A 13,132-nucleotide genomic window follows, 5' to 3' on the forward strand; every position below is an offset into this window, starting at 1 on the left:
GGAGACACATACTCAATACAAATCAAGGCAGACAGAATATTATCCTGCTTAATGTGGCCTCAATATTGATATTTTATCACTGTGTCTTGATAAGTGACTTTTAGAATAGTCATTTTTCATGGTGTTGAAGTTGCTGTGAAGATTAAACAGGCCACATTCGTGTCTACAGTATATGAAACTGTTACTTTACATTGTGACATATTTATGCTTGGACTGTATGGGCTTTTACGGTCAAGTTGTGTTTTTAATCCTGATCCTTGGAAGCCTAACTGGAAAAAACTGACCCAGGGGTCATACCGTAAAAACAAACAAACAAACAAACAAAAATTACTTGAAATTATAGCAGAAAAAGATTTATTACAGGAATTATTCCATTTTAACTTATCAAGTCAGTTCCTTTCCTTTCCACACAGGTGAAAGCTTAAAAATGTCTTTTGTTAAGTAATAAGTGTTTTAGTATTAATTGACTGTCCATACAAATGTTTCTTGTAGACATCTGACGTTTTTAGCCTGGCTCTGTAGAGTCACAGACACTTACTCCAAGAGGCTCAACTCTGTGTGATCCTGTAACACACACACACGCACACAAAGACATAACAAAATTAAGAACAAACACTTTCTCACTAATGTACTCACTCACATCTACAGTAGCTTTGAAAAAAATGCACATTATCAAAAAGCACTTGAATTTTAAACTTGAATTGAATCACTATTAATGCCAGTGTTGTGCTGAAACTCACGCCAAACAGCTCTCCTTCTCTTTCTCTCTCGGAGATGTGTCACATTTTTCATATTTTCATGTTCTACATGCACCTCTGACCTCTGAAAAGCTGGACTATCACATTTCTCCATCACCTGCAAAAAAAAGTAAACCTTTAACATTTGCCTCATGAACTGTTATAATGTGTCTCAGGTCATACATCTAAAATGTCAAAAATATAATCAAATTTTACTGAAGCACACTGACATTCTGAATCCCGAAGGAGAGATTGTGAATTTATATAATTAGAATAATGTTTTCTGTGCACGCAGTGGTACATCGAGCCCGTGGCGTATGAGGCATCGCCAATCAAACCTACAGACGAGTAATTATAAACACGGATGAGACACGGTAGGAAGAACTGATGTAGTCTGTCAATGGCTGTAACTGTAGGATTCTTTAAAGGTTAAATCTTTCATATCCAAATGCTAATCTGGGTCAATGTCGACTTCGGACAGCCATCCTGAGCACTGACTCATAAATGTGAGCTGGATAACTTAATACACCATTATCCAGATGAAGAAATGACACATAAAATGTCACGATTCTTACCTTGCACAATGCATTGGGGGCAAACAATGACCTCTGGTCGTAGATATCTTTGGAAAGCCTGTGGTCCAATAACACTTATAACGAATGATACAGGGAAGACCGGGGCTCGTTGTCATGATGGCAAGTGGCAAATCTTCTTTGAAAAATATTTACTTGAGTACCAAGTTTAACAAATAGCCCCGGATGCCCTTATTCACAACAGATGACAGATTTCTGACACAAGATGTTGTTAACTGTGAAAAAAGCGAACAGCGCTGCTATCACTGAGAATCTGTTATCTGTGGTTCTTTAGACAAAACAGACTAGCATCCAGTCGTCAGCATCTTTCAATAGCCACCGACATTTAAATGTCGTCTATTTGAAGAGTTGGCAGCATTCAAGGACAAACAAAGGACTCACAGAAACACAAACAGCGTGGCATGCACTGAAACCTCAAAAGCCACATGATAAAAACGGCTGGCATAAGTGAGTGTGTTTAATGCACGCTGGGTGCTCATCAGCGGTTTTGCCGAGCATTAATAATTTGTGTGAAGGTAATACTCAAGCTGTTGAAGCTGTAGTTGTGCATTTTTAATGGAAGTTTTACAGAAGTGGCGGCAGGCTTCACATATGCTCCAGTCGGCATATGGAAACAAGAGATGATACAGCACAGTTGGCCAGAACGGCGCTTTCTGAGGCCGCAGACACTTAAACACTAGCCCGAGAGGAAAGACGCGCACTCGCGCACGTAAACCTACTGCCGTTTTAGCACATGGAGTAATGAATTCACACCGTTTATGTCCAGCGCCATCTTGTTTCTGCAGATGAGGCGGATGTTGGCCCACTCAGAAGGGAAGAAATAATTGGTATTGTGTTCAAGTCTGAGCTATTATCAGCTCCGATGTGTAGTTACTCAGATAGCAGTGAACATCTGCTAAGTAATGTTGCTTTTAAAGCCCACTCTAACTTTAATAGAAACATCACAAATGCATCGTAAAGTTGGTGTGGAATTGAATCTGATTCTAATCCTTTCTTTTATTTGCTGATACAGCTTATTTTCAGTGAAATGTAAATGTTCTGCATTCATGCGCTTGTAAAGCTTTTACTCATTTACATTTTAACAGTTTGTGCATTCCATTGGAACAGAACCCATTGCTTAGTACTATGATATTCTGACGAAAGAAAATATAATATTTCTGGAACTCAATATATCATTTGATACAAAAGCATTGCAAAACAAACCCAATAGCCTACCAGGTAATTATTTCATTCATTAAATTATCTCCCTTTATGTTCCACATACAGTATCAACGAGTCAAACAGGTTTAAAAAATATGATGAGCAAATATAAAATGAATTATAATCAAACAATAACTTTATAAAATATTTTGTTTTCTTCACTGTGTAAAAGCATTGTTGAATGGCCACATGATATTGTATTTGCTTAGTGTGTCATACTTTTCAGTGACACACAGAGGGTGACAAAGTTTTCTTTACAATTCAAAGTAATAGTAAAAACATCACTGGTCAATAAATTATTTATGAAACCAGCTGCACTTGGTATTGGTAGTATACAACATCACAGATTATAGATGTTGTCTTAGAGCAGCAGTAGCTTAAAGCTCACAGGTGTGGCGGCTATATACAGTATATCATCAAATCAAATGCTAAAAAAACTTACATAATGAAGAATGTTTTGTTACTGTATATCTTGCAACTGATCTGCTAGTATCTTGGTGTTGCCAGGACCAACAGAACACCATGAGCATAGAGAGTTGATGGATTGTGGCAACTTCAGTCCATTGTCTGTTCAATTTCAACAAAACAAACTTCAAGAGTGACACTCAAAGCAATGTGAAAGGTTGAGAAAATTGTAAGATCCATTAAAAAATGACTTATCCCATGATAAATCTATTTAAACTGATTCTAAAATACAAGTGAAACGTTAATATTGTATTGGTTAAAAAATGATATGAACTTGCTTTGGTTTGCAGTATTCAAGATCTGCAAACATTGCATCTCTTGCGTTATTTCGATCAGTTTAAATTTTCTGCAAATAATTGCAAATTAAATACTTTTATTTGGAATTAAGGAGCTTTCACAGAATATGACCAAAATTATATTTTTTCATTTAACACAGCTATTAACAGGAAATTAAGAAAAAAACTAAACTGAAGTGGTCTCTTAATTTCTTTGAAAATGGTAAAAGGAATGATTTAGGGATTGTTCATGTCTGCAAATATGCTTGGGTGCTAGCACAAATGAAATCAACGCCACAGGAAATTCCTTACAACCCTATCTACTTTCTTAACTTTCTTACACAATCATGTTCTTATCTAAACAAGTCAACAGTGGACATTTTTCCAACACAATCAGAATTTACAATTTTACGAGGGGGCAAATTCAAATAACTGTATATGATTTCCACAGTCTATACAAAGTAGCCACCATGTAAATTTCATAATCCAGAATGTTGTTTGCTAAACATGCGCAAAGTTCAGGAATTCACATCAGCTTCTAAAAAGCCATTTGTCATGTAATATCATCAGTGATGTGTTTGTGGTTCTTGAGGGCCGTCCCTCAGACTGATAAATATGCCGTGCGTTCTGTGGCGTTCTCATCAGTCACAAAGCTGCTCAGGACGCCATTAACCGACCGCACTGCCTGCAAGCAAGCCGTTGACGCGCACGCAGCATAAATCTACTGTTTTTGACACAGAAGTTCTAAAATATTAATTTTGTTAGGATGATCCAGGTTGTTCTCGGGGGGATGAGAGTTAATTCATGTGCTTGCAGTTGTTACCAAGCAGAATCAGTGGTACATTTAATTAGACAGCAATCTGGACAGCATTCTGCGCCCTGCTGTTCAGCTACATTTAATAACGTGTGAAACTGTAGGCAGAGAAACAAGGTTAGTGAATATGACCTCTTATAGATTCTTAGATGAAGTTACAGAAAAAGTAAATATCACACAGTCTGTGGATTTCTGAATTGCGTATGGGCGACGGTATACACATATAGTTGTCTTCCAAAACCTGTATAGTCTTTCTCGACTGCAATTCAGGACACAATACCTGGAGATGCACTCTGGATTATAATATTATGAAAAAATATAATACTGTAAGTAGATAAAATAAACCATATCCAGTATGATGGAAAATATTGATGGAACACTTATGAGGTTCCATGTTTATTTAGAAAACATGCAGCCTATGTAGATTTATGTAAATCTATATAGCCTGGTGAATAGGTTTATGAACAAAGCTCATATTTCTTTCTAAAAGATGTGGAGAAATGGATGCCCACCTCTATAATTGATCCATCTGGCTGTCGAAGGAAGTGTCTGTAATGTTGGCGCAGGCCGTTCAGGTGAAGATTGTATATGGACAGATGGGTGCTGGTCTCGCACCCTTTTACAGGCTGTGCCAGTCTTGCATCTGGCTCCTCCTCAGTCCAGATGTAATCATACACTGCCACCTATTGAGACACCCACATACATATACCTTGTTAGAGATCACCCCAATACTGTTAAAGAATACTCAATAGGGTATTGACTGAAGACTGAAGTCAATTCTGAGTGCTGTTTTACTGGCAGACAGCTACTTTTAAAATATAAGCAAATGTCTGCGCACTATAGGCCTATAAATGCCTGTATCGGTGAGGTAATAATTTCAGGATCTAAGGTAAATATAAGAATATCAGAAAAATGTATATAAATCTAATCTTGCGGCAAGAAGAGACAATCTGGCTGCGTATTCATGTAGCTGCATGCGTGTGTGTGTTTAGGTCAAGGGTGGATCTGAGTGCAACTGCATGCTTGCACAAATGCTCACCCTGACGCAATTACCTGCCCTACCTGCGGCCACAGATCAGCGCGCTGTGAGATGAATCCAAACCCGGCTAGTTGACAGTAATGTTCTGTAATTTACAGCTGTGCTTGTAAGGTGATGAGCTCTAGCTGAGAGATGCAGGAATGTGGCGTGTCAGGTTTCTCCATGACTCACAAACCTCTGACCCTGACACAACATTAACACAACTCTCCAGCCTATAATAACCTCTTTTACAGTCTAATCCCTAAATGAGGGAAAGAATGTCCTGGATTGATCATTGATGTAAGTGTCCAATGACATACGACCATCCTACTTATAATATTTTTTAAAACTGTAAATGAATCCCAACATATATTTTCCTGTTTATGTATCAGATTGTGAAAATACGTCAGATCTTCACAATTTTGAACAGTAAGTCATTTTATTAAACAATCAATGAATTAATAAAACTATCGGGAAACGCTTTAGATTACGGCCCGCAATGTAATAATAATAATAAAACAGGACTTATAGTGTAACAAATTGTATCTGTAGGTAAAGGGGAACAACTGGGGTTGTTCTAAATTGAGTAGATATTCGTGGCTCAGCCCAGAGACCTCCACAAATGTGTTTGAATACAGTGGCGTAGAAAGTCAGGTCCGGGTCCATATCGAAAACTTATAACAGGCCACCTCCGACTGTTTGTTTGTTTACTCAGGTTTGTTATTTAAACGTTGATGCATATCAATCGCGCTCAAATAGTAATGGCAGACCCCAAGGGAGTGCAAACTCCCAAGCGCCAGAAAGAGGGAAAAAGCGACGCAGCCAGCGTTTTGCGCGTGATTTTACGCATGACATGTGAACAGCCTATCTTTTCTTTGAAAAACAGTTGTCAAACATTAAACATTTAGCTACTTACATTGCGCTGGCTCTTTCACGGTTAAAGCGGACCTTGCCTTCTGTCCATAGTAAATCCCACCTTCTTTAATTTTTTTGGCCACCTCGATTAAATTGATATTGACAAGCTCATTCAGAGTCCGTATAATAGTTATTTTGAGGAGTTTAATTCGTAAAATCAATGTTGATCTTTTGTAAATATAATCAAGTATTTAAAGAGTGGTTTGATTTGGATGTTTATATGGCATACAGTTCCCTCATAAATATATATCTTTAATTTTCCTTTCGCTTACCCCTTTACTCCCCAAACTTTGCATATTGTTCCCCTTTACCTACATATATGTATTGTAGGTGTACATTATTGTTACAATTAGTAATCGAGCTGTAATCTAAAGCGTTACCAATTAGGGAAACATTTTCATTTCTAAACGTGACAAAAAATTTCTTGATCATCAAAGGAACATGTGAGATTAGTTAAAATAAAGAGAGACTAAATTGCAAAAATAAAAAAAAGATAATTTACCTATCTCTTGTGCATCTGCAAGCATACATGTGTATGTGAGTGTTGTACCTGTAATGCACTGAAACACAGCAAACAAGCAGAGCTTGTAACATGGTATATAGGTCATGGATCTCAGATGCATTGGTGTGTGAAGATCATAGCGCCTCTCACCCAACTGGGCCAGAATCACACACTAGTGACAATATTGTTTTACACACCCTCTCTGACCTCAAACACAGACACATGCACACTATACTGTACATATATATCCAGCATATATGCATTGAATGCAACTATGTGCAAATTTGCTTTTCTTTACATTCATCTTATGAAGTCACTAACAAAGTACCATAATATTACCACCTGATACTATCATTGTACCATGTTTCAACTTTGAGGAGCCGTTCACATCATTTCGTGTCTAAAACTGTGAGGGGAGCTTGCACTCTCCTGGCACCTGCCATTGCTAAACAATCATTAGCCACGCTTGCTGTGACGATGAGGAGGATTCATCAAAGAATATTTGGATTATGTGCAATGAAAATACATTGCAAAAATAAGATTTATTTATGCTGTGATTTTCTGGATCTCCGTCTTGTTCCAGAAATGTTGAAGCTGATTGGTTGTTTCGTGTCACATGACCTGCAATGTGCTTGCTGCACTTCCAAAAGTTTAAATATGTTCATCTCGATGCAGCGCAGAGTTGCCTTGAAAAATGAACGTGTCGCACCTTATGCACGTCACGAATCTAACAGCGCATCTACATTTAAGATAACTGCGACCTTAGATAACTTACTTGATCAGCGACCAAACGAGCACATAACTAACTTTCTCTCTCATTGTTTAGCTTTACCCTTTCTCACCAGGAAGTTTTTCAGTCCGCAGTCAAGTTTATAAACTCAAGGTGACCCCTTAATTAGCTCTGTAATTACGACTCCTCTGAAAAAAACACAGGTCTTGTCAAGCAGGGTCAAAGCCAACAGGAACTTTAATTTCACTGTGTAACCATGTCGTGATTTCCCGACTACTTAAGACTGTTGGCTAAACACAAGTCATGCTAGTAAGGAGTTTGAGAGTCATTACTGCATGTAATTAGACACCTCTTAAATACAGGCTGCCTAGAGAGAAGGTTCACATTCAGCATTGGCAAATGACACATCAAACGGCATTAGAAAGACATCACAGAGCAAATTACAAACACCTGTTCATATGTGGCCTGACAGGTCCTGAAGAAAGTTTACTGAGATTTCAAATGCCACAACCATTGTGTCTTGGTTGTTCATATGGGAATGTACTCATACTTTTACGGACTAGTTTGACTAGTTGGTCTTACGAAGACTGTGTAGAATGTCATAATTTACTCACTTTCATCCCATCCCATTGTGTGTGTCTTTTTTTATCAAACACAAATTGATGTCAATTCATCTTCTTATACAGCAGTCAACATGTTAAAGTTCCAAAATGCACATACATCCATGTTAAATTAAATATTAAATGCAAGTTATATTTTGAGTTTATGTAGGTAAAGAAAATAAATAAAATAAACCCACTATGGCGCCAATTTGGAATAGGATGGTGCTGAAATACTTCAAATAACATAGATGATAAAATGTCACGTGATTAGTGGTCATGTGCTATTTTTCAATTTCGTTAAATAAGCTCAAGGTATTAATGGTTTTACACACACACAAAACAGACAGGATTTATTTATTAACCTTCTGCAATAATTTGGATTACTTTTAAAATGGATGGTTGCTGAACCATTTTTAGATATTGATGAGAATTTCAATATTTTTTTTAAAGACTTAGTCTGTGTTCAACTAATAAAAAGGGAGACATATTATGTAGCATGATGGTGAGTTCATTCTAAAGGAATTTTCATTTTGGGCAAATCATTCCTTGATTGTGATGATGCCATTCATAAAGCAGTTCAGACATTTAGACAAATTGTCTTTTGTTTTCTGCAAAGGAGTCATACGGATAAAAAATAGCGTGAGTGTGAGTAAATGAAGAAAGAAGTGTTTCTGTAATCTGCATGTGTAATTCTACTGTCAGGAACATTAAAGCACACAAGGAGCATTCTGAGCAAGCGTCATCTTGTCTGAAATGTGTTTGGCGAGCGCATTTTTCCAACGTCGTCTTAGTGCTGTCGGTAAGTGCTTGACTCAATGTCTGGCTGTTCTCAGGGAACCCATCTGTGGGTTAAGCAGATAGCATTCAAGTGAGCTAACCTAATTCCAACCAATCAAGCTCCGATTTATTGTGGACGTCTGTATTCAAAAATCTGATAGAGTCCATATCAGTCTCTTTATTTGAATCTGGAGAGACAGCCATTGCTTCTTTGAGGACTATAAACATCAAACCATGTCTCCCAGCCGCAACATAAATTCAGATTTTGCAAATGGAGAAGGAAATTCAGGAAGTGAAACACAGCGGCTGGTGTTCCATTCTACTCTTATGAGTCTGTGCCTGTGTCCAAGCAAATGAGATTACACATCTCCATATTTGTAAAAATGGATATCCAAAATTGATAAGTGCATTATTAAAGTGCGAGTGCCTCCTCACGACAATCCTAATACACTGACCAGTGTGTATAAAAGCAGCAGTTTAATGGAGTTATGATAACTGCAGTCCCCAGAGAAAAAGACAGTCTAAAACAGTTGAAATCTGTTCCGTGAATTAAAATGTACCAAAATATTCTTGCGGACAACATCATAATCAATAATGCTATGCTATATTGTGATGCTATATATCTACAGTACGTAATTTATCTACACTAGTGCGTTATTTTTTTCTCAATTCTTCTAGAGGAGAATCATCTGATCATTTTTCATATGAGTAAAGTTGTGGAAATCATATAGATGTGACAGCACACTATTACACACTAGAGACAGAAATGCTTTAGAATGAAAAAAGGCCAATTTAAATTTCAGCTTCTTATTGGTCAACAAATACAGTATGCATTTTATGGCAACTTCCTGTGGCATGACAGTTGTTTTTAATTACCATACAAAATCAAAAACCTGACATTGTAGTTTGTCAAGTTACTTTAGTTATCTATCCCAGCACTCTTTTCTGTACCTCCCTTTATACCCCAAGCACATCTGCTCTTATTTTCAAGACAAAACTCTATTGACCTTGCACTCTTGCGCTCCCTCAGAGCAGTTTAAATATAGTGCCGCTCTGCCACTGGAATCTGCCGCTTCTCAGTTCTGTCCCACTTGGCATTAATTTACAGTGGGAAAATAATTAGAATCTCACTTTTGCAAAGAGTGGAGTGAAAATGTAAACAATGCTTCCCTGCGGGCGAGTGCTTCATCACGTTGACAGGTGCATTTGAATGAGCCTGTGTGTGTGTGGTGTGTGTCGGACAGCCTGGGTTATTTATGTGGAAGTTGCACATGGCAGGCCTGGTAAAGTGTGATGGGCAGACTACAGCAGAGGATCATGGGTAAGAAGTAGGCAGAGCTGCAGCTGGGATCACAGCAGAGGTAAGACATGGGGCCAGTGAGGGCATTCAGGCTTGGATACTAATTCAGTAAAACCCTAAGCAAAAATAAAGAGATCGGCATTCAATTACACAGACAATGATTCTTGTTTTGCCGTCATAGTTCTATTTTATGGAGATCTAAAATTTACATTGCATTTAAATAATATTTTTTCTGCTGTGTTTCTAATCAATTTTTTTTTATTTTTTTTATTTTCTATTCTGTATTTTCTATTATTTAATTTAATTTAATTGTATTATTTATTTTTATATTCATTTCCATAACTAAATTGAAAGTCAAGCACAACATTGATCTCTAAAAGTTTAAGGCTCAGTATTTTAATTTATTTTGTGGAAAGTACAATCTCACCTAACAATATGGTTAAGCAAAGGGTCAATGAATGCTCTTGTATGTCCATAGTATTAATAGTTTACTGACATCCTTTTCATGGATAAAACCCCAATGGACCTAAAGCAGAAGAGCATGGATTACCCAGACTTCACCAGCCATTAGAGATATAATGCATTAATATCAAACGCTTGGCGGACTGTAATGATTGCGTGATTAGAGAAGCTCTATATATGCTTCACCAAAACCACAGATATGAAAACATGAAAACCACCTGAACACTGGTCATTGCTATTATTACTGTATTTGTTGCTTGTTAACAATGGACAGAACAAACACTAGCCTCCTCTGATAGCTCAGCCCATTTACCTCTGTAAACCCATAAAATAATATAATGGCAATAAAGTTACTGTGAAGCGTGCTTGACTAAAATGGCACTCGTAGAGAGAGAAAGGGAATTATAAACCAAACAGGCATGCATATTTTACTTTAGTCTCCAAACAGAGAGAGATAAAGAGATGAAGATAGCATCTGAGCTCAGGATAATCTGCCTCATGCATCTGCATAATTCACTGTTACTAATCTGCTTTTATATAAATGCCTAAAAAAACAATTTAATCCATAAACAACTCGCTTGCATGAGCCATTGATGCCTGAAATCAAAACTTTTTACCAGGTTTGTTTGGAGGGGATGTTGGCTAAATGCTGTAGAATCAGCATTATTTACAATTTTACTGAATGCAATCTTATCTGCATATACAGGTGACTCGAGCATCAATACACAAAAAAGTGTCATGGTTCCGCCTCACCATTTCAGGTATTTCTTGGTCTTGAGGCGGAATCAGACAGGATCCCTTGTTTTATGTTGGAGAGAGACTATTTTGGCACCTTATTGTTGCCATACTCTCTCTCCGGTCTTGTCATTGTTCCTGCCCTCCTGTTTCCTAGTTTGTGTTAATTAGTTTATCCTTTGCACCTGTCCCCTCTTGATTTGGTTCCCTTTATATTGACCTCGTGTCTCTTGTCTTGTGCTGGTTCATTGTTTTGTGTCATTGTGGTGAGTTGCTGTGTTTAGTTTAGTTTAGTTTAGTTTAGTTTAGTTTAGTTTAGTTTAGTTTAGTTTAGTTTAGTTTAGTTTAGTTTAGTTTAGTTTAGTTTAGTTTAGTTTAGTTTAGTTTAGTTTAGATGTCAAGTCCTGTTCTTAGTTAGTTTAGTCTAGTCAGTCCATGTTCCTGTTTTGTTCTGTTACCCCCTTGTGTGTGTTTGTTTTGTATTTTTTAAAGTCTTGTTAACCCCTTACCCTGTCTGCATTTGGGTCCTCTGTCCCCTGTCTGTAAAATGAAAAATAAGTCACAGACGAATATGTAATACAGGCCCGTTTTCAAAGACAAGGCTTAAAGCTAGTCCAAGACTGAATGAATGTTTGACCTGTCTTAACTGAATATTACTTGCCCAGAAATATCTTAAAACATATCTGTGGCATTGTTTTGTCTCAAGTTACAAACCAGTATTCCATGCATTCTTCTAAGACATTTTTATTAAAGCGACATAAACATCTTAATTCAACTAAGACCGTGTCTGTGAAACTGGACCACATGATTTAACTGGTCAAGGGAAGTATTTCATTTTAATGAATAAATAACTCGAAATAAATAAAAATGAATTTTAAAAACTCTGTATAACAATTTCAGACTGTCGACAGTTTCAGCAGCAACAACATAAAAACATTTGTTATGTGGCCCAAAATGTACTTCCGGTAGACATACGCAAAGAATCAATAACTGTTGAGTAGTTTTCATTTGATACAATTAAAATACAATTAAATATTAATGTAAATGAAGTACAAAATAATGTGTTATATTAGAACCAAACACAGACCGGAACTTTAGACCAGGACGCATTTGTTTGATGAGACCGTCTATTATGTGTTTTTTTCAGTCACCTTTTCATCTTTAACTTTACTCAATAAAAGAGAAGTATAGAAACAGTAAAGATTTTTTTTTCTTTTTTCGTAAATGCTGATGTTGCTGATGTTGTTATTGATATATTCTCACAAATCGCTGTTGCATCTTTAAACAAGGTTCATTGGCTTTCAGACCATACAATTTTTTCCTCTGTTTCAGATTATAAGTGAACTAGAGAGAAACAGAAAGAGAGAGAGTGCGGGATCTATGTGAGTTTAAACATGTGGATTAAATTTCAGGCTCTCAGCTGCAATTGTTTTGACAGCTGACTGTGTGCAATATGTTGGGATAAAATTAAAAGAAATGTCTGATAGAACCAATGTCCAGCATGGTATGTGAAAAACAAGCATGTTAAAAAAAACAATCATAGTGCTGCCACGTTTTCATCGTGTGTGACTGAAGTAACTTTTCATCACTTCTTAAGATAATATTTTTACTGATTGCCCATCCATCTTAAAAGAGATCTTTTCATTGGCATTTATCTGTATGGCAGTTGCTTGGATGTTACAGGATGCACTTAAAGAAGTTGAAGGACCTGTATTTTTCCAAGCTCAGCTGAATCAGCTGGACCATAACTAGTAAAAATTAAATTTCTTTACACATCTCAGCGGCTGACGGCAATCTGATCTTTTTAAACTCCTGACTAGCAGCAATCCTGAGTTATGATGTTTAAAATAGCAGGCAGGGAAAGTCAACTGTAATACAATATAATATGTGCAATTCATATGCTTGCAAATGTTTAATTTAATCAAAATACAGTATAGTTTTGAAAAATTGTCAACGGAGAACAGTGCTTTTTGCTCCTTAAATGAAGTTATGGCATCTACCAGGAAA

General features: G+C 36.9%; 1 protein-coding gene across 1 annotated transcript in view; it reads right to left on the minus strand.

The window, feature by feature from the left end:
• Positions 1 to 429: 429 nt before the first annotated feature.
• ofcc1 (orofacial cleft 1 candidate 1) overlaps positions 430 to 13,132 on the minus strand; it is a 46,775-nt gene continuing 34,072 nt past the window's right edge. The window contains exons 10-12 of the mRNA XM_056738810.1: positions 4,597 to 4,767; positions 741 to 855; positions 430 to 564 (exon numbers count right to left, since the gene is read on the minus strand). Coding sequence (XP_056594788.1) covers positions 506 to 564; positions 741 to 855; positions 4,597 to 4,767 — 345 coding nt within the window. The 3' untranslated portion in view covers positions 430 to 505. The remainder of the gene's footprint in view (positions 565 to 740; positions 856 to 4,596; positions 4,768 to 13,132) is intronic.

This window comes from Triplophysa dalaica, chromosome 23 (genome assembly GCF_015846415.1).
Source record: "Triplophysa dalaica isolate WHDGS20190420 chromosome 23, ASM1584641v1, whole genome shotgun sequence".
NCBI classification, from domain to species: Eukaryota; Metazoa; Chordata; class Actinopteri; order Cypriniformes; family Nemacheilidae; genus Triplophysa; species Triplophysa dalaica.